The sequence below is a fragment of the Protopterus annectens genome, chromosome 1.part1 (genome assembly GCF_019279795.1).
Source record: "Protopterus annectens isolate FY-2018-M chromosome 1.part1, PAN1.0, whole genome shotgun sequence".
Lineage (NCBI taxonomy): Eukaryota > Metazoa > Chordata > Ceratodontiformes > Protopteridae > Protopterus > Protopterus annectens.
Window position 1 is genome coordinate 710,771,264 of NC_056726.1, and position 21,553 is coordinate 710,792,816.

General features: G+C 45.7%; 1 protein-coding gene across 1 annotated transcript in view; it reads right to left on the reverse strand.

Moving 5' to 3' along the window:
* Positions 1–1,053: 1,053 nt before the first annotated feature.
* LOC122814937 (39S ribosomal protein S30, mitochondrial-like) overlaps positions 1,054–21,553 on the reverse strand; it is a 299,636-nt gene continuing 279,136 nt past the window's right edge. Inside the window, exon 4 of the mRNA XM_044087201.1 lies at positions 1,054–1,496. Within this exon, the coding sequence (XP_043943136.1) occupies positions 1,228–1,496 (269 nt within the window). The 3' untranslated portion in view covers positions 1,054–1,227. The remainder of the gene's footprint in view (positions 1,497–21,553) is intronic.

A 21,553-nucleotide genomic window follows, 5' to 3' on the forward strand; every position in this document is an offset into this window, starting at 1 on the left:
GAGATCCCCTAATTAAGGATATTAAATCTTCTGCCAGAGTAAGCATTTGTGAACTAGAAGTGGGCCTGGTTGGGGGGGGTTTAACAGGCACTGATTTAGTAGATTTGGCTGCTTTAGCCCTGGCAAAGGCCTTAATAGACATGGCTGCAGGAGGCCTAGCAGCACCACGTGCTGGGGTAGAGACATCCAAAGGGATGGTGTCTGATAAGTCACTAGTAACCACTGTAGTAGGTAAAATTTCTGAGGCCGATTCAAGTGAAGCAGCCGGAACCTCAGTAGTAGTCATTGATTCGGCTGTACTCTGATCAGTTTTCTCGGTTTCGGCCGAAACAGAGACACTCGCGGTTTGCTTAACCGTGGTTTCGGCCGAAACCGCGGACCGCGAGTGTCGGTCTTTTTCTTTGCGTTTTTTAACAATTTGGGTAGTCGGAGGATCTGACGGCATAATGTATGCAAAATCAGAGCCGAAAAACTGTTCAGCAAACTCCGACCGACGTCTAAGCGTTCGTCGGTTGAAAGAAGCACAGGCCGAACAGGCTGCTACGTCGTGGTCTGGGCCTAAACAAGGCAAACAGTAAGAGTGGAAATCTTTATGAGGTATTTGTTTCCCACAAGTTAAACAGTTATTGACTTTTTCTGACATCGGCTGAGGCAAGAAAGAGTCCCCAACGGGGTACTTAGCTTTTAGAAGTCTTCGAAGGAGTATTCGGTAGTAGTAATCTCTGGATCTGACCGACCGGCACTTGCGAACAGCTTCTGCTTCGGGCGCCACGCGGCAAGAAAGACTGAGGAAAATGGCGTCGGCTGATGCCTTTATACCCGAAGACCAGCAGAAATGACGTCGGGTGAAGTGCGACATCAGCCGAAGCCGGACCCGGACTTTGGAATCCGGCCGACCGAAGGGCTGCCTGATGACAGGACAACCCAGTTGTTATGACTGCAGATGCATCCATGAAGGACATCTGCCAAAATACAGCAAAGTTCAACTGAACACTCTACTCGTCTCATAACAGTATCAGAATTTTAACATTGCTACAGTAAGATGAATGAAGATTCTTTTTATATAAATACATTGTGTTTATTTCTTTCTGCAAACCCTTCAAATAAAAGGTTTTAAGCAACAAAACTACAAAGCCAGTTCAGTCATCTTTATGTTCTCCTTCTGTTTAGATGAATGACTCAAGATTGTTGCAAACGTAATTCAAGTAGCTATATTTTAAGCATACATCACAATGCTTTTGGCCTATAAAGGAGAAACTGTACGAGCAACTTTAAAGTATCATCGTTGAAGCCCTTTACATCATTTTCTTCCACAGTATCATACAACGGCATACTCTCTGTCCCCCAGCAGATGTTCTTACGAGGATTATTGCAGTCTGTCTCAACACAAAGAGCCAAGGTGTTCAGCTGGTAGCAGAAGAAAGAATAATACTTTCCATCTGTAATAACGCACTGCGATACAAAAGGACGGGTGACATCTTCATGACTCCAAAATCCTGGAAAAGAAAAAAACTTCAGTACATAAAATTATACACTCAAGTATTCTGACTCAATACAAACAAATGGATAGCCGACTTCCTATTAAAACTCAAAAAAACAAAAAAAATCTGGTTTCTTCAACTGAAATTTCCAGTTGCCTGCCCTCAAGGTATGCTCTAAAAGGTGTATTTGAATGCCTGATAAAATGTGAAAGGCTGTGTGTCTTGACTCTTATCCCTAAGAATTCAAGGCATCTTTTATGCATCTCGAGACAACTCCTGGTAAGTTCATTGAAAAGGTTTAAAGTTTCTACAAAAATAATTTCCCTAATTTCCCCTGGAGGGAAGTCTGACAGGATAGCCTCATCACTGTTCTTGTTATGCAAGCTTCTTTATTCTTCAAATCAAAATTAAATGAAACTCGAAGAGGGGACTTAATTTTTTTCAGTGGGAAAAGCCATTCTGAATGGGGAGGGGGGCTGGCCCACTGGAGGTTTGAGCTGGTGGCAGACCACCAGATCCTCTGGTGAACTGCCTACAGAGCTGGTACTTGCAAAACAGGATTCTGTCCTACTGTGTCAAACTGGAAAGACGGGACTGGGAAGTAAGTCATGTAGGCAAGTGTCATAGTACTAATGCAAGGTTCTTTGTCATTTCTTACATTAAAACAGGACATTCCTTTGGGAGAATGTGTGCTGTAGACGAAAACTATAAAGAACAGATAATTACTGGTGTTTGGGGACAAGCATTCAGGACTGGGCATCTATTCCATTTCCAGGTATTCCTGGCTTTTGGTAAAGACACTTGGTGTCAACCTCAGCAGCTAAGACAGGTGGGGACACAGTGGTTAAAGGCAGTGAGACTTCAGGGGACGATAAAGGGATACTACTACCAGGAATGTGTCACTGAGCCTTGGACAGACTGGGGCTCTAAGGCTACTCCATTCTTCTTTAGCAGGAGGTTTCCCAGGTCTGCACATTTTTCTATGTTTGCATAATTTTCTCTGGGTTTCCGATGAAGGGATGGGTGAAGGCCTCATACAACAATTATTTTAGGCTCAAAGAAGACCTACAAATCATCATTAGTCAAAAAGAAAAACAGCATTGTTTTGTTTGTATAGTGCTCAAAGCAATACACTTGATGGTTCCCCCCCCCCAAGAAAAACATGCACTAAAGTGATGGTCCAAAAAGAGAATTTTCATTGCATAGGCATAACTTGCTTTACTGCTTTTTTTTTTCTGGGAATATCCTGGGCCACAGAAAATCTCAGCCACATCAACTCCACACAAAATTTGGCATCTTCATAAACTGAACACATTGTTTTTAAGTTGTCTGGAAGAGACTAAATAAGTACAGTTGTGTACACTTACCATAAATGTAGATGTTCAAGTGTATTTACTGTTGCTGTCATTACATTTGGGGGGTAATCTGCTGGCAGGTTGCCCTCAGTCAGCCTGAATTCCAAAGTCTTGGGTCCTGCGTCGGTTGCGGTCTTCTCTTCCATGACGTCAGGTCATCAGGGGTATAAAACATGCAGCAGCCGCCATTTTCTTTAGTTTTTCTTGCCCCCGATGTCAGGTGCCCCCCAAAAGGTAGCAACATTCTAAAGATATATATATATATATATATATATATATATATATATATATATATATATATACATATACACATATACATATACACATATACATATATATATAGATATATACATATAGATATATATATAGATATATATATATATATATATATATATATATATATATATATACACACACACACACACACACACACACACACACACACACACACACACACACACACACACACACACACACACACACAATCAATATAAACTTTACCTTCATCTACAAGCAAATACACCACATAGGTTGTAGAAGATAGAGAAGGAAAGATAAACTGTAGAATGACAGGGGGATGGCGGGAGGGTAACCTGGACTGCAACAGTGAATACACGAACATCTACATTTATGGTAAGTGTACACAACTGTACTATGTTCTTCGTGTTTCACTGTTGCAGTCATTACATTTGGGTAGAATCCCAAAGCTATGGTTGGGAGACTGGAGCTAAACAGCATTAGGTGAGACTAAGGCCCTGCAGCACTGCAGTGGCAAAGCCTGCCCTGGACTTGGAGTAGACAGGCAAATGGTAACACTTTGTAAAGATGTGAACAGAATTCCAAGTAGCAGCCTCTAGAATGTCCTTGGTTGGTACTCCTCTGAGAAAGGCTGCTGAAGTAGCTGCAGCCCTGGTGGAGTGAGACCTAATGCCCTTGGGCACAGGTTTGCCAAGGTGCAAGATGCAATGGCTTATCCACTTTGAAATGGTCTGCTTTGAAATAGCCTGTCCTTCTGATCCTGCAGCATATAACAGTAGTAATTGCTCAGTTTTTCTTAGAGCTTTAGTCCTGCTTAAGTAGAATCTTAGCTGTCTGTGTACGTCCAAGGAGTGCATAATTCTGTCCCCTTTGTTCTGCGAATTGGGATAAAACGTTGGCAGATACATTGTTTGGTTAAGAGCCAAACTGGAAATGACCTTGGGCATAAAGGTAGGCTTTGTCCTCAAAGACACCCTGTCTGGGTGAAATATGATAAAAGGCTCTACAGCCATGAGGGCCTGTAGCTCTGAAACTCTTTTTGCTGAAGTAATTGCTAGTAGCAGAGCAGTCTTCCATAAGAACTTTATATCAGCGGTAGCAGCCGGATCAAATGGAGGCAGGGTGAGCTTTTCCAACACATAATTGAGGTCCCAGGCAGGTAATGGTGATCTTCTAGGAGGCCTTAAAATTTTTGTCTCCTCTAAGATACTACTTTAGTAAAGGATGAGAAAAGATTGGTGGCTCTGTATTGCAATGAGCCAAAATGGCAGAGGCATGGATTTTGATTGATGAAAAAGAGAGGCCTTTGTCAAGCATTTCTGTTAAGTATTGTAATATCTGAGGAATATGCAGTTCTACTGTATCAGTTCTTTGTGCTCGATTCCAAGCATAGAATCTCTTCCATTTGTCAGCATAAGATTTTCGAGTACTAGGCCTTCTGGCTTTCAAAATGACATCCATCACAGCTTTACTGAGGTGTCGTCTGTATGATTACAGGATTAGCCATGCTGCCAGGTTCAGAGTCTGTAGCTGATTGTGCATGATCTGATTGTTAAACTGGGACAGTAGTTGTGGTTTTTGAGGAAAGGTCCAAGCTGGGTATTGAGAAGTTCCTTAGGAATGGGTACCAGTATTGGCGGGGCCAGTCCGGGGCAATTAATATCTTTGGCTTCTCTTGTCCGACTTTTAGGAGGACCTTGGGTAGAAGAGGCAGAGGAGGAAAGGCATAAACTGATCAACTGAAGGCGTCCACTTTCCATGCTTGTCTGTGATAAGTCCTTGTGCAGAATCTTTTCAGTTGATAATTTTGAGGAGAGGCAAACTGGTCTATGTCTGGGATCCCCCATTTCTCTATCATGCTGAAGAATTGTGGATTTACTTTCCACTCATGAGGATCCATAAGGTTTCTGCTTAAATCATCTGCCAGAGTGTTTTGCTTCCTGGCAGGAACTGAAGATTTATTTGGTAGGTCAAAGCTGTGTCCCACAGTGCCATGGCTAATCTGCAACGGGGGTATGAGTGTGTGCCCCCCTTGCTTGCTTATATACCACATGACTGTGGTGTTGTCCGTCTTTATCAGTAGTTGTCCTGGATGAAGCAAGTCCTTGAAGGCTATTAGGGCATTTTGAACAGCTAGCATCTCTTTCTGGTTGACATGTAGATGCATTTGATTTGGTGCCCATATGCCTTGAATGCATCTTCCTGCCATGTGGGCCCCTGAGGCATAATCTGATGCATCTGTTAAGGTTTGGCTGGGAGGGGGTAGATTGAAGGGCCTTCCCATGTTTTGGTGACAGGCCTTTGCCCACCATAGAAACTCCTGTTGCAGGCAGGGGATGAGAGGAATAATTATTTCCAGACTGTGTGAATGTTGACTCCATAACTTTTTAGGTACCATTGAAGTTTCCTCATATGTAGTCTTGCATAAGGAATTAGTAAGATGCAGGATGCCATGAAGCCCAGAGCCTGCAGAATTTGTCTTGCAGAAGACTGGGTTTTTGTTGCCATCAGTTTGAAGTAGTCAGTTGCCTTTGTCTGGCGTGAGGTAAGCCATCTGGGCAGTTGTATTCAAGCTTGCACCCAGGAATGTTATCTTTTGAGAGGGTACCAGTTGTGGTTTCTTTTTGTTTATTGTGTACCCTAGGCATGTTAGAAGCCTTTTCACAAACGCCAGGTGTCGTAGAAGGGTGTCTTGTTCTCTGCTTGAATGAGACCGTCGTCCAAGTAAGGATATATTTGAATACTTCTTTGTCTGCAAAATGCAATTACTGGTGCCAGGCACTTTGTAAAGACCCTGGGTGCAGTAGATAAGCCAAAGGGCAGTGCAGAGAAAGTACAGTTGTGTACACTTACCATAAATGTAGATGTTAGAGTGTCTTCACTGTTGCAGTCATGACTGTAGGGTTCTCCCCTGCCGGCAGGCAGTCCTCGGTCGGCCAGAATCCCAAAGTATGGGTCCGGCGTCGGCTGCTCAGCCATGCTCCCGGACGTCAGAGCACCAGGAGTACAAAGCCGACAGCCGACGCCATGTTCTCCAGTTTTTCTTGCCCCAGATGTCAGGTGCTCCAAAAGGAGTAAGATCCCATACCCTTTGCAAATACACCTCAAAAGAAGGGTGAAGGGAACCACACAAAAGAAAAAAAAGTTAGAGGGGACAGGAGGGAGGGAAACCCAGACTGCAACAGTGAAGACACTCTAACATCTACATTTATGACAAGTGTACAAAACTGTACTATGTTCGTGTTTCACTGTTGCAGTCATGACTGTAGGGTTGAATCCCAAAGCAGAATAAAAGGGAGGTGGTCATAAAGAAGAGGGGGCGGCGAAAAGGCCCTGCAAGACAGAAGAAGCAAAGCCTGCCCTAGACTTGGAGTAAAGAGGTAGATTGTAGTGCTTGGAAAAAGTACGCACTGAATTCCAAGTTGCAGCTTCCAAAATGTCTTTGGTAGGAATTCCCCTGAGGAAGGCAGCTGATGTGGCAGCAGCTCTGGTTGAGTCCTTATACTCCCTGGGATTTGCTTTCCATGGTGTGAATAACAAAATCTGATTCCATGAGCAATCCATTTAGAAATGGTCTGTTTTGAAATGGCTTTACCTTGGGAACTTGAAGCATAAGAAACAAACAAAACAAACAATTGCTCTGATTTCCTGATGTCCTTGGTTCTGTCCAGGTAAAAACATAGCTGTCTGTGTACATCCAAGGAATGCAAGATCCTTTCCCCCTTATTTTGAGGACTGGGGAAAAAAATTGGCAAGTGAATAGTTTGATTTAAAGCCACTTTGGAAACCACCTTAGGCATGAAAGTAGGATTAGTCCTTAAAGACACCCTGTCTTAATGAAAAATAATATAAGGTTCCACAGCCATGAGAGCTTGCAGCTCCGAAACTCTCCTGGCAGAGGTCAGAGCTAACAGGATGGCTGTCTTCCAAGATAAAAACTTGATGCCAGAAGTGGCAGCAGGCTCAAAAGGAGGTAAGGTGAGTTTTTCCAAAACATAGTTGAGATCCCAAGTGGGAATGGGAGGAGATCTAGGAGATCTAGGGGGCCTTAAGTTCTTAGCTCCTCTGAGAAACTGTCTCATGAGCTGATGGGAAAAGATAGGAGGGTCTGTATTATAATGAGCAGAAATAGCAGAAGCGTGGATCTTTATGAAAGAGAAAGAGACCCTTATGTAAGAGGTCTGTCAGGTAAAGTAAAATCAGAGGAATGTTAGGAATAAGAGGATCTGAATCCTGAGCCTGCATCCAAGAGCAAAATCTTTTCCATTTTCCTGCATAAGATTTTCTAGTGCTAGGACGTCTGGCTTCTAAAATGACGTCCATAACCTGCTTGTGTAGGAGAGAATGAATCAAAGACCCTGGATTAACCAGACCGCCAGGCTGAGAGTTTTGACATGGGAGTGCAGAACCTGACCCTGGTGCTAGGACAGAAGGTTCTGAGTCTGTGGTAATACCCAAGGGGGCTCCAGACAAAGGTTTTTCAGAGTTGGGTAATTGTCGAGGCCAATTTGGGGCCAGCAAAATTATCATCTTGGGCTTGTCCTGTTTGATCTTTAATAACACCCGTGGAAGAAGAGGTAGAGGCGGGAAGGCATACCCCCGAGTGGTTTCTCCAACTGAATGATAGTGCATCCACTTTCCAAGCTAGTTCGTGGAATGTCCTGGTGCAAAAAATCTGTAGTTGATTGACGTGGGATGCAATGAGGTCTATGTGAGGACATCCCCAGACTGCTGTAATCATCCTGAATATTTCGGTGTCCAGCATCCATTTGTGTGGGTCCGACAGGTTTCTGCTCAGACTGCCAGGAAGTTTTGCTTCCCTGGTAGAAACTGAGCTTGAAGGTTCAGTTTGCAAGCTAGAGCTGTGTTCCATAGATTCACGGCTAGTCTGCAAAGGGGATAGGAATGAAATCCCCCTTGCTTGTTTATGTACCACATAACTGTGGTGTTGTCTGTCCGTATCAGTAGCTGTCCTGGTTGTAGAAGACTCCTGAAAGCCAATAGAGCATTCTGTACGGCTAACATTTCCTTTAAATTGATATGCAGGAGCTTCTCATCCTTTGTCCAAAGGCCCTGCAGACAGCTGCCCTGAAAATGGGCTCCCCATGCATAATCTGAAGCGCCCGTGGTTAGTATCTGAGTGGCTGGAGGCAGACTGAAGGGTTTTCCTATGTTTAGAGTACATGCCTTGGACCACCAAAGGAATTCCTTTTGAAGACAAGGCAGGACAGTGATCTGTATGTCTAAACTGTGGCAATGCTGAGACCATACACTTTTTAGGTACCACTGTATTTTCCTCATATGTAGTCTTGCATATGGTACGAGAAGGATGCAGGAGGCCATGTAACCCAAAGCCTGCAGGAATTTCCGTGCAGAAAGCCAAGTTAAAGTTGCCAAGGTTTTGAATGTTGAAGCCAGCTGTAATTGTTTTTCGGATGTCAGAAATGCCTTCTGGGTTGTGGTGTTTAGAAGAGCACCCAGAAAAGTTATCTGTTGTGAGGGTGTCAAATTTGACTTTATGTTTACAGTGAATCCCAGGAACTTGAGAAGATTCTGAACAAATTCTAGATGCTGGAGTAAGACATCCTTGCTGTCTGCCAGAATTAGACAATCGTCCAGATAAGGGTAAATTTGAATTCCCTTGAGTCTGCAATAGGCTACTACTGGAGCCAGGCATTTGGTGAAGACCCTGGGCGCAGTAGACAATCCAAAAGGCAGCACAGAGAATTGATAGTGCCTCGATCTGGCCTTGAACCAGAGGTATTTTCTGCATTCCTGCCTGATGGGAATGTGTAAATATGCCTCCTTTAAATCCAAAGTTACCATCCATGCATTTTTGGTCAGCATTGGAAGTAGCTGCTGTAGAGTAAGCATCTTGAATTTTGGTATCTCGAGACAGATCCAGAATGGGTCTCCAAGAATTTTGCTTTCCAGTTATATTCAGTTGCTTACCGCTTGCTCAGAAGTGACCTATGCCTGACATACAAGGCCATGTCAAACCCAGATTTGATGAACATGCTTCATCTCAAAAAATCTAGATCCCTCAGAGCCACAAGGGCGGGAGACTTAAACCTCGACACGGTTATTAATAGGACGTGCTGGAGGGATAGATTCATCACCCAAAGACTCCCTATGCTGTGGAACAAAATCCCGGTTTATGTGAGGCAGAGCACCTCGCTGGCCTTGTTCAAGAGAAATCTTGACCAATGGATGGGAGATCGCAGATACACCCCAGGGGTTACCTCAGTGTCACTGCTCGACAGAGGCACAGCAAAATAATGGGCATAGTTTCTCCAAACTAAAGGGGTGGCGTAAGCCACAAAACTATGGGCTAGGCTTATAAATGCCCTCGGGCAGATAGCCTAGTATGAACCTATGAACCTATGGGGACTAGAAAGAGCCTTGAGTAAAAACCCTGTCCCATCTCTGAAAGCGGAACCAGTTCTATGGCTTTCATAGCCAAGAGAGCCTCCACCTGGTTTAAGGCCTCTAACCATTGATGTTTTGGAAGATCCAGCCATCCGCTTGGTCTTGGTAGGGTATGAAAATGGAATTTGTAATCCTTGAAACCACATCCAGAACCCACTTATCTTGGGTTATAAGAGTCCAATTTAGGTGAAAGAGAGAGTTTTCCTCCGAGTGGGGCTTCCAGACACGAAGTTCCTGCAGCCCAACAGAGGGAGTCATTGAGCCTGTTTTCTATGAGCTTGCGACCTGTCCTCTCCTCCCCTAGGGGTGGAAGCAGTCCACTGTCTTGGTCTATAAGAGGCTTGCGTTGAGGCCTTCCTCGGGAGCATCTGTATCTGAGGCCGGTCTGAATTGGGAAAGGACCAGTTTTTTGTAGGCCAATTCCTACTAAATCTGGGTGGCTGTACTTGTAAAAAATCTTTAACCGTTTGCATGGATTTTGCCTTGTCCTCCATCTTCTTTATCACCTCTTCAGCCTTAGGTCCAAATAAAACATTATGCTCAACAGGAGCATCCAATAACTTAAGCTTTTACTTGGTCTGGCAAGTTTTGTTCCTTTAACCAAGCATGCCTTCTAATGACTGTACCAGAGGCAGCAGCCCTACAAGAAGCCTCCAAGGCATCAAATCCACAGTGTAAACCATGCTTCCAACTTGTTCAGTGGCATGCATTAAGTCATGTAATTCCTTATCTGCACTGGCAGAAATGGAAGTTAGCTTTTGTTTCAAAACAGACAGAAGAAATTGCTGGTATTTCAGCATATGAAATTGACAGTTTAAAGCCCCAATAGATAAAGAAGCAGAAGTGTACACTTTTTTGCCCCATCTTTCTAAAGATCTGGAATCCTTCAGTGGGAATGGGGTTTTTAGCAGTAGCGGCCTTAACCCCCTTAGGACCCTGAGAAATGGTTTCAGGATCAGCAGTAGGATTCTTATATAAAAACTGGTGGGAATCAGGAACCCTATAATATCTGTCTGGATTAACAGGAGCTGGAGGAAGAGAGTCCGGAGTTAAGTTAGCCTCCGAAAAAGCGTTATCCACAATATCCAAAATAGGAGTGATAGCCAGGGGTGTATGTTGGGGAAGAAGAAAATCCTTAAGTCTTTTCTTAGATTCAGAGTACTCCTGTCCTTCCCAGTGAAAATGTTCCCTCATTTCATGTAAAGTTTCCCCAAAAGAGAAATCCTCAGGGGGAGAAGCTGAAGGAATGGATTCCTCAGCATCAGAATCCTCATAAGGAGGGAAAGAATATTCCTGGTCAGAAGAAGAAACTGAAGAAACAGAAGCCTGATCAGAGGAGTCATAATACACTTCCTGCCTTGGCCTTTTATCTGGAGGGGGATGTGAACCCCTAATCATAGTAAGCAAGTCCTCTGCCATCTTAAGCAACTGTTTCTGAGACTTGGGTGCCGGATCAGAAGAGGCCTGAGCTGTAGTCTTTGATTTGGAAGGAGTCTTTGCCTTTGTCTTTATTAGAAGCCTAGTAGGCCTGAAAACCCCTTCGGAAGCCGGTACCTGCACAGCGGCTCCGGACCCATCCGAAGGAGCATTGTCCGAAGGTCCTGCAACAGAAATATTCAAAGGCCTAGTTGGCTCCTCGTGGGAGTCCGTTTCGGCCATCGGTTCCGAAATGGCCGACAGGGGCAGCAAAAGCGCCTCACTGACAACGGCCGAACCTGAAGCTGGCTCTGCTTGTACAATATCGTCCGATTTGGACCTCGGAGGCCTGTCTTTATCCTTGCGTCGTTTGTGAACTCAGGTAGCCGGAACCGAATCAGACGACATTTTGTAATTAAAGTGCTTACCGAAGTAATGAAATTAGAAGTTATGTACCTACCATAACGTTCCATGTTAGTTGTCTTCTCTCGCCTTCTTTCTTGCTGGATGGGTTCGGAGCCGATCCTCTGCTCCGACTCGGCACTTGCTTAGCTTGAGAACTCCTTTTACCAGCTCGAGGCAACCCTATATCCCATGATGCAAGGCGAGACTACCTCAGATCTCGTTTGGTAGCTATAATACCCTGCTAAATAAAACTATTCCCAAAGGAAGAGCAAAGACTAACCTAGTAGAACTAGGAAAACAAGTTCTTAATATAGACTCTTCTACTGAAGACTCAGGAGAGAGAAACCTGAGAAAGAGAAGCCCTTCAAGATCTGTCCATGCCAGGGGGAAGGAGGGAGGGACGCAAGAAAGAAGGCGAGAAGACAACTAACATGGAACGTTATGGTAGGTACATAACTTCTAAATGTTAAGTTGTCAATCTCGCCTTCATTCTTGCTGGATGGGACCGCGTCCCTAGCACCTGTATCCCGGGTGGCTCAATGGAACAGACTCTTGAGAACTGTGGAACCAAAACTGGCTCTGTCCCTGGAGGCCAAATCTAATTTGTAATGAGACAAAGGTATGAGGAGTGGCCCAAGTAGCTGCTGCACAAATGGTATCAATGGGTAGCCTATCCTGAAAAGCTGTGGAAGTGGATAGGCTCCTGGTTGAGTGTGCCTTCGGTTTAGAGGGTAGTTGCTTGCCTCTGCGCGAATACACGTAAGAAATGGTGGAAGATAACCATCTGGATAAGGTCACTTTTGATACTGGGAGACCTTTCTTGTTTTCTGCATAGGAGACAAATAATTGGTCTGATTTCCTGAATTGTTTAGTTCTATGCAAATAATACCTGAGCTGACGATGGAAATCCAAAAAAATGAAGCTTTTGTTCAGCTCGTCAGAATAATTTGGGAAAAAAACTGGTAGATCGATGGATTGATTAATATTAGTTTGAGAAACTTTGGGGAGAAAAGATGGATTTGTTCTCAAGGATACCCTGTCCTTGTGAAAAACCAAGTAAGGGGAACGGATGCAGAGAGCTTGAATCTCGGATACCCTTCTTGCTGAAGTGACAGCCAGTAAGAATATAGTTTTCCAGGTCAATAACTTCAAGGAGCATGAAGCAGACGGTTCGAAGGGTGGTAAAATCAAGGATGCTAACAATACATTCAGACCCCATTGTGGAGGAGGATGTTTTATTGGAGGCTTCAGAAGAAAAACTCCTCTCAGAAAAGCTTTGCATAGTCTATGTGACAATGTTATGATCTTGCAAGCCAACATGATATTTGGAAATAGCCGCCAGTTGAACTTTGACTGTTGATGAAGAAGATCCTGACTGAAAAACTTCAGCCAGAAAATCTAAAACAGAATGCACAGGTGCAGTAAAGGGATCAATGTGCCTGGAGTTTGCCCAAAGGGAAAAACGTCGCCACTTGCTAGCATAAACCGTTCTGGTGGACGACTTCAAAGAAGCTATTAAGATATCTCTGACAGGATCAGAGATCATAGGGAGCCTGGCTAGGGAAGGAAGTGGAGCAACCAAGCAGTGAGGTTGAGAGAACGAATGGCCCAGTGATTGGTGGATCAAAAGATCTGGAACTGGGTCCAGATGCCAAGGCTGCACCAGGAGGTGACTATGCAGAGTCGGAAACCAAATTTGTCAAGGCCAGTAAGGGGCAATGAGAATCAACTTGGCCCTCAAAACGGTAGCTTTCTGAATGACCTGTGGAATTAAGGGGAAAGGAGGAAAAGCGTACAGAAGTCCCCGGGGCCAATCCTGGGTTAGAGAGTCTCTCAGGGGTTGGCCTGGTAGGGGAAAGAGGGTGAAGAAGTCGGGGCATTTGTTGTTTTGGGGTGTAGCAAAAAGATCGCAACAAGGGGTGCCCCACTTCAGAAATATCTCGTCCACTATTGATTGATTGAGAGACCACTCGTGAGGCATGAGAATGGCTCTGCTCAGCCTGTCCGCTAAGAGGTTGGACCTGCCGGGGATGTGCGTTGCTATCAGAAACCGATGAGAGGAGATTGCCCATTGCCAAAGTCTGAGAGCTTCTCGATACAAAGGATAGGACCTGGTCCCGCCCTGCTTGTTGATGTACCAGACCACAGACATGTTGTCCGTTTGAACTGCAATAGTCCCCGCGGGAAGAAAGTCGTTGAGGGCTTGCAACGTTAAAAGCACCGCTCTCATCTCCAGGACATTTATGTGCAGATGGTATTCGATGGGTTGCCAAGTCCTGTGGACCATCCTGCCCTGATAATGCCCCCCCACCTGATCAGAGAAGCATCCGTAGTGACTGTGGCAACTGGAGGAGGGGGAACAAATGGTCGGCCCTGATGAAGTAGAGGGGAAGATATCCACCAGGTTAGATGAGTCCTTCACGATTGTGTAACTAAGATTTCGTGCCTCATAGGAAGGTTCTGGAACGACCACTGAGTGAATAACATCCACTGCAGAAGACACATGTGGAAGCGAGCTAATGGTAGAAGTACAATGGCCGCAACCATAAGACCTAGAACTTTCAGAATCAATCTGGCTTTGACTTTGCTGCTCTGCAATAAAATCCGAACGTATTTTTGGATGTCCAGAATTCTCTGATCTGTTAGTCTGGCTAACAAACTGACTGTTTAATTCTGCGCCTATAAAGGTGATAGATTGGCAAGGCAGCAGAGAAGATTTTTCGAAATTCACTGATATTCCCAACCTTTTGCAAAGCTGCAGAGTGTAGTCTCTGCTCTGAAGAAGCTGATGCTTGGTGGTGGCGGAGAGGAGCCAGTCGTCTAAATAAGGAAACACCTGGAATCCTTGACATCTCAGATGAGCTGTGACCACTGCCATGCATTTGGTAAACACTCTGGGGGCTGAAGTGAGGCCAAAGGGCAGGGCTCTGAATTGATAATGACTGGTCCCTAGCGAAAGCGGAGAAACCTCCTGGGCGCCTGTGTATCTTTATGTGATAGTAGCGTCCTGAAGGTCTATCGAGCACATCCAGTTGTCCTTGCCCAGAAAGGGCAGAATGGACTGAAGCGTGACCATCCGGAATCTTGCCTTTTTGACAAATCTGTTTAGATTGCTCAGGTCTAAAATCGGTCTCCAATCTCCGTCCTTTTGGGGACCAAAAGAATCTAGAGTAGACGCGGATCCTACTTGGTCTGCTGGAACAGTCTGAGCGGCTCTTTTTCTAGGAGCTTTGAAACCTCCTGTTTTGCCAAATCCCTTTGACCGGGTGAGATGTCTGGAAGGGATTGGTGAGGTCAGATACCTTTGAAGGGGATTTTGTAACCCTCGGTTATGATCGACTGTACCCACATATCTTGTGAAAGGGAACGCCAGGCTACTGGGTACAGCGATATCCTTCCCCCGACTGCCTCCAAGGGTGGACAGTCGGGCAACACCTCAGGGATGCTGAAAGGGCTTCTCAGGAAGAGACTCCCTGTTGCCCTGATTCTGAGGACCCCCCCTGCCTCTAGGGCGGCGTCTATTATTGTTACCCCCTCTGCCTCTGGGGGTAAACTGACCACACGTGTCCGGCGCTGCTCCTTGGGCTTTACGGAACCACATCTTTCCTCCTTTCTGACCCTTGGGATAGGGTCTAGAAGGGGTGGAAAAATGGACTCCTACGGCAGAGTTTTGCCGTCTTCCTCACACCTGGTCAAGGTTTCCTTCACCTGAGGTCCGAACAAAGCTGAACCGTCAAAGGGGGTATTGGTGAAGGACGCCTTAAAGGGGTCCGCGAAATTACAAAGCCGCATCCAGGCTTGACGTCTAAGAGCCACTCCTGTGCCTGCGGCTCTGCTCGATCCATCAGCTGCATAGGATATGAGCCGCATGGAGGAGTTGGTTAAAGAATTTGGGATTGCTAGCTGTGAGGCAATCTTGTCGAGCCCCAGCAGCTGAAGGATCCTGAACCACTTCACCTAGTTCCTTGAGAATATCTCTTTGAAGTCTGGTGAAATGACAAAGGTAGTTCAGCGAACGCATAGCAAAGGTCGCTGAAGAAAACATCCGCTTGCCATACCTGTCCATGGTCTTAGAATCTTTGTTAGGAGGATGGACAGGCACTGAAGGATCCGCAAGTTCCTTCTTGGTGGCCGCCGCCACCACCATAGCATCCACAGAGACGCCCTTAGAAAGAAACTGCTTGTCTGAAGGGGCCGTAATAAATTTCGATGGCCTCCTGGGGACCGGTTCCACAGAATCTGGAGCTGCCCACGCCTTCCGAGCCACTACCTGCATAAGTGGGTCGAAAGGCGGAGACACCCAGGAGGTGGAGGGTCGGGATCCAAAAGCCTCCAGGTATACAGACTCATCCTCAGAGGGATCAATGGAGGGCCAGTTCCCCCTCTGTTTGAGGAGTTCAAGGATGTCTGAAAAGGAGACATCCTCAGAGGGGGACCGTGGGGAACCCTCAGACTCATCTAAGTCGGTATCAGATGTTGTAGACTCAGGGGAGTCTGTGTGTTTCCTCTTACATGTCCTCTTCCGAGGGGGTTCCCCTGCGGGATCAGGAGAAACCTCAGAAGAGGAAGTTATTCCCAATGGGGAAACCTGGGGCGATGGATCCCTGGGCCTGAGAGCAAGAGGCTGGCAAGAGACATCAACAGGCACCGAAGAGGGAGGAGCTAAAGGGATGGACCGTTGACCTGGCTCAGGTGCCAGGACACTCCTCATCACCTCAAAGGCTCCTCTCCCAGGGAGGCCAGAATATTCCCGTTCCGAAGAAATAGGAATTCCCGGCTCCACTGAGAGAGAAGGCTCAGAGGCCGATGTCGGTGCCGAGCTTACAAGCGAAGCCCGAGAGGGAGGCGGGTCGGACAAGAGTCCGATGCCACTAGCCCCTCGAGCCGACAAGGAAACTCAACGACGGATCCCTCCAAGGAAGGTCTCATGGAGGAGATCGGAGCCGAAGGCAGCGAGCGAAGGGGATGTATCGGATCCGGTGCCGACACGGTCACTGTCCCGAGAAGCTCCGGCTCCGAACTCTGGAGGGGAGTCGGAGGAGGAAGTTCAAGGGGGAGAGCAACAGCCGAAGTCTGCGGAGACGGGCTATGGAGCATTTGGGCTAGTGCCTGTGACTTCAACAGCCTGCTTACCACCCTCTCTAAATCGTGGTCAGACAGCCTGGAAGATCTCGAAGATCGGCTCCGATGACTCCGTTCCGACAAAAGAGGAGACCTCTGAGCAGAGTGGATCGATTCCAAAGAAGGGGACCGAGATCTCTTCTTGAACGAAGCCATCGGAGCCGACGTCCTCTGGGTTCCAGATGGAGCCGAAGGCTTCTCGGCTCCGATACTGGATAACACGTCGGCTCCAGCAGGAGCCAACAAGGCAACTGTAGATTGAGTGTCGGAGCCGGTAGGAACAGACACTACCACATCAGAAGTAGAAAGATCGGCTCCAGCCGGAGCCGATCTCGACTCCGAAGGAGTCGGAGCCACCGGGGAAGGCTTAACAACTGTAGCCTGAACCTTAGGTGGCTTTAAAGGTTTACTCGACCCAGTTTTAGTGGGTGAACCTTCTGGCGTTAATAAGCCACGGAGGATCAACTTGTTCCTCCTCTCCTGCAGGACTCTCTGGCTAAAAGAATGACATATGGCACAGGAGTCCTGCAGGTGTAAAACAGGCAGTAAACACAAGAAGTGTGACCGTCTGTCGGAGACATTTTCTGACAGCACGAGTCACACTTCTTGAAGCCTGAGACCTTTCCTTCCTTAGACATAGTCCAAGTAAAAAACAACACTCGACACACCCCAAACAGTCACACTATTAATCCCAACAAAAACACACACACAGATAGGGATTAAGAAAAGAGGCCTAGGCCTAACTGAAAAAATAAACTTAACTATTTAACTAGAAAGTTTTAAATATAGGGGGAATAGGGTGGGCTGTAGAAACACTACACACTATGAAATAGAGCAAGGGAGAGAAAAAAACCCCGACTAAACTGTTTTGAAAATTCAAACTTACCTGAGCTGGCAAAAAAGAGACCTCTTCGCAAAGCGGCAAACGAGATCTGGGGTAGTCTCGCCTTGCATCATGGGATATAGGGTTGCCTCAAGCTGGTAAAAGGAGTTCTCAAGCTAAGCAAGTGCCGAGTCGGAGCCGAGGATCGGCTCCGAACCCATCCAGCAAGAATGAAGGCGAGATTGACAACTTAACATTGCAAAATCGTACCTTCGTTTAATCATACGTTGATTGAATCTAGCACAAAACCGACAACTAGCTACGTCGTGGTCAGGGCCTAAGCAAGGAATACAGTAAGAATGAAAATCCTTATGAGGTATTTGCTTCCCACATGAAGTACAATTATTAACTTTTTCTGACATCGGACTGGAGCAAGAAAAAAGTTTCCCCAATGGGGTACTTAGCTTTGAGTAGGAGAAGAAAGTCTTCGGACTGAAGTACTTTCAGCAAAAATTGTCAGGAGTCAGCCGACTGGCAAATGCGAACTGCTATCACCGCACGGCAAGACAGACTGGAGAACATGGCGTCAGCTGTCAGCTTTGTACTCCTGGCACTCTGACGTCAGGGAACATGGCTGAGCAGACAACGCCGGACCCAGACTTTGGGATTCTGGCCAACCGAGGACTGCCTGCCGGCAGGGGAGAACCCTACAGTCATGACTGCAACAGTGAAACACGATGAACATCTGGAATCTGTAATGTCAAGGGATACTGATCGCCGTGACCATACAGCTTTCAGGTACCACTGGATTTTTCTCACATGTAGGACTGCTAGAGAAATCATGAGGATTATAGAAGTCATGAGACCCAGAATCGTGATACTCCTTTGCCAAGACCATAGCCAAAGTGGAAAAACTTGGATCTAGATACAGTTGCTATTTTTTCCTGTGGAGAGATGCTTTTTGAACTAAGGAAACTAAGAGACATCTCAGGAAATTTTGTGAGGAGGAATCTACGCATTTTCTTTGTTTTCCTACCAATCTGTGTAGGAGATCCTTCATTCGTGTTAAAGAGGGATGACACCTTGAAAAAGATAAGCAAGTCATCAAAATATGGAAAATGTGAATAACTTGTAGTTTACAGTAGGCTAGAACAGCAGCTAGACACTTCATGAATACCTTTGGAGCAGTGCATAGAAAGTACAGTTTTGTACCTACCATAAATGTAGATGTCCGATAGGTATGCATCTGCAGTCATAAAGTACAGTTTTGTACCTACCATAAATGTAGATGTCCGAGAGGTATGCATCTGCAGTCCTAACAAATGGGTTGTCCTGGCCTCAGACAGCCCTTCGGTCGGCCAGATTCCAAAGTCTGGTTCTGGCCTCTGCTGATGTCGCACTTCACCCGACGTCATAGCTGCAGTTCTTCGGGTATAAAGGCATCAGCCGACGCCATCTTCCTCAGTGTTTCTTGCCCCAGATGCCAGGTGCCCTCTAGGAAGGCTAAATTTGGATAAATGCAAATGTTTCCAAACAATAGAGAGCAAATAGAAATGAACATGTATATACAAATATACAAACAAATACACCATAATAGATTCCCCCAGCTAGCTACAAGATGGGCAAATACCCTAGGAGTACCACAGAGGGGAAGGAGGGTGGGTAATCCTGACTGCAGAAGCATACCTCTCGGACATCTACATTTATGGTAGGTACAAAACTGTACTATGTCCTTCAAGGATGCATCTGCAGTCCTAACAAATAGGTAGAATACCATAGCCAAACTGGGGGAGGAGGCACTAAGAGTTTATGGTGTAGTTAAGATCCCTTGCAAAACAGCAGTGGCAAAACCTGCTCGGGATCTGGAGTATAAAGGTAGATTATAATGCTTGGCAAATGTATGCATGGAGCTCCAAGTAGCAGCCTCTAAAATGTCTTTGGTAGCCACTTCTCGTAAGAAAGCTGTAGTAGTGGCTGTAGCCCTTGTGGAATGAGGTCTGATGTTTTCTGGAGTTGCTTTTCCATGAAAAGAGTAACAAAATCTAATGCAATTTCCTATCCATTTTGAGATTGTTTGTTTCGAAATTGCTTTTCCTTCCATTCCTGTTGCATATGCTACCAGAAGCTGGTCAGTTTTTCTATTGTTCTTGGTTCTGTCCAGGTAGTAGCGCAATTGTCTGTGTACATCCAAGGTATGTAGCAATCTTTCCCCCCTGTTCTGTGGGTTGGGGAAGAATGTTGGTAGGTGTATTGCTTGGTTTAATGATAACCTGGAGACCACCTTTGGCATAAAGGTAGGATTAGTTCTCATGGACACTCTATCCTGATGGAAGATAAGGAAGGGCTGTACTGCCATTAATGCCTGTAATTCAGAAACCCTTCTAGCTGAAGTGATTGCAAGCAGGAATGCAGTCTTCCAAGATAAGTACTGTAGTTCTGCTGTTGCTGCTGGTTCAAAAGGGGGGAGTGTCAACTTTTCTAACACAAAGTTCAAGTCCCATGTAGGCAATGGTGGTTTCCTTGGTGGCTTTACATTTTTAATTCCTCTGAGAAACTGCCTGAGTAGAGATTGAGAAAAGACTGGAGGATTCATGTTGTATTCTGCTGAAATTGCTAATGCATGAATCTTAATGGAGGAGTAAGACAGACCATTGTGGAATAGCTCTGCTAAGTATTCCAGGATGTTAGCTATGTTTGCCAATGATGCATCTACTCCTTTTGTTGCACTCCAAATGAGATATCTTTTCCATTTTGCTGAATAAGTTTTCCTTGTTGAGGGTCTGCGAGCCTCCAAGATAATGTCTTTAACCCTTTGAGATAAATCTGGGTTATTTTTCCCTATGTAATGTTCCAAGCAGCTAGCTGCAGTGTTTTCAAGTTTGGATGCAGGATTTTGAAGTTGTTCTGTGTTAGCAGTAGAGGTAGTAGGGGTAGAGGCCATGCGTGTTCCTGGGACATACTCCTCAGTAGTGGGTACCAATGTTGCCTCGGCCAATCTGGAGCTATCAAGATGATCCTCGGGTGATCTTCTTTGATCTTCAGTAGCACTTTGTGCATCAAAGGAAGAGGTGGGAATGCATATGCTGTCAGGTTTTCCCAACTGAAGGATAGGGAGTCCACCTTCCAAGCAAGTGGGTGGTATGTCCTTGTGCAGAATTTTTTCAATTGGTGGTTGTGTGGGGATGCGAACAGGTCTATTTCTGGCAGTCCCCATTTCCTTGTGATGGTTTTGAAGATGTCTGGATGCAGCATCCATTCGTGGGCATCCGTGGTGGTTCTGCTTAAGATGTCTGCTAGTATATTTTCTTTTCCTGGCACGAATATGGCTTGGAGCTGAATGTTGAGGCTCAGGGCCACATTCCAGAGGTCCATTGCCATCCGGCATAGAGGATATGAATGTGTGCCTCCCTGATTGTTGATATACCACATAACTGTGGTGTTGTCCGTCCTTATCAGCAAATGACCCTGTTGTAGAAATGGTCTGAATTGCCTGTTTTACTGCCAGCATCTCTTTTTGATTTATGTGTAGGTTCATCTGGTCTTGAGTCCATAAGCCTTGTATGCACTTGTCCACCATGTGTGCCCCCCAACCGAGGTCTGAGGCGTCCGTGGTAATAGTCTGGCTTGGGTGAGGCCTGTGGAAGGGCAGTCCTTTGTTCAATTGACAGGTCTGGGCCCACCACTGGAATTCTTGCTTCAGGCATGGAATTATTGGAATTTTGGTTTCTAGGCTGTGCTTGTGCCGAGACCATAAATTCCTCAGGTACCATTGCAACTTCCTCATATGTAGTCTGGCATGTGGAATTAATATTATGCAGGATGCCATGTAACCCAGGGCTTGCAGGATTTTCCTTGCTGTAAGCTGGTTCTGCGTTGTTAATGCCATGAAATAGAGTGGTAGCTGCTTCTGTTTTTCTGCTGTGAGGAATGCCATCTGGTTTGATGTGACCAGTTCTGCACCCAGGAAGGTTATCCTTTGGGATGGTATCAGCCTTGACTTTTTTGTGTTGACTGTGTATCCCAGGGCTTGCAGCAGGTGAATAACCTTTTTCAAATCTTTTGTTAATTTGTCTTTGCTGTCCGCTTGTAACAGGAAGTCGTCCAGGTATGGATAAATTTGAAGGAAGTCGTCCAGGTATGGATAAATTTGAATTCCCTGAAGCCTGCAATGAGCAATTACTGATGTCAGGCATTTCGTGAATACTCTGGGCGCAGTAGATAAGCCAAAAGGCAATGCTGAGAATTGATAATGCTCTGATCCTGCA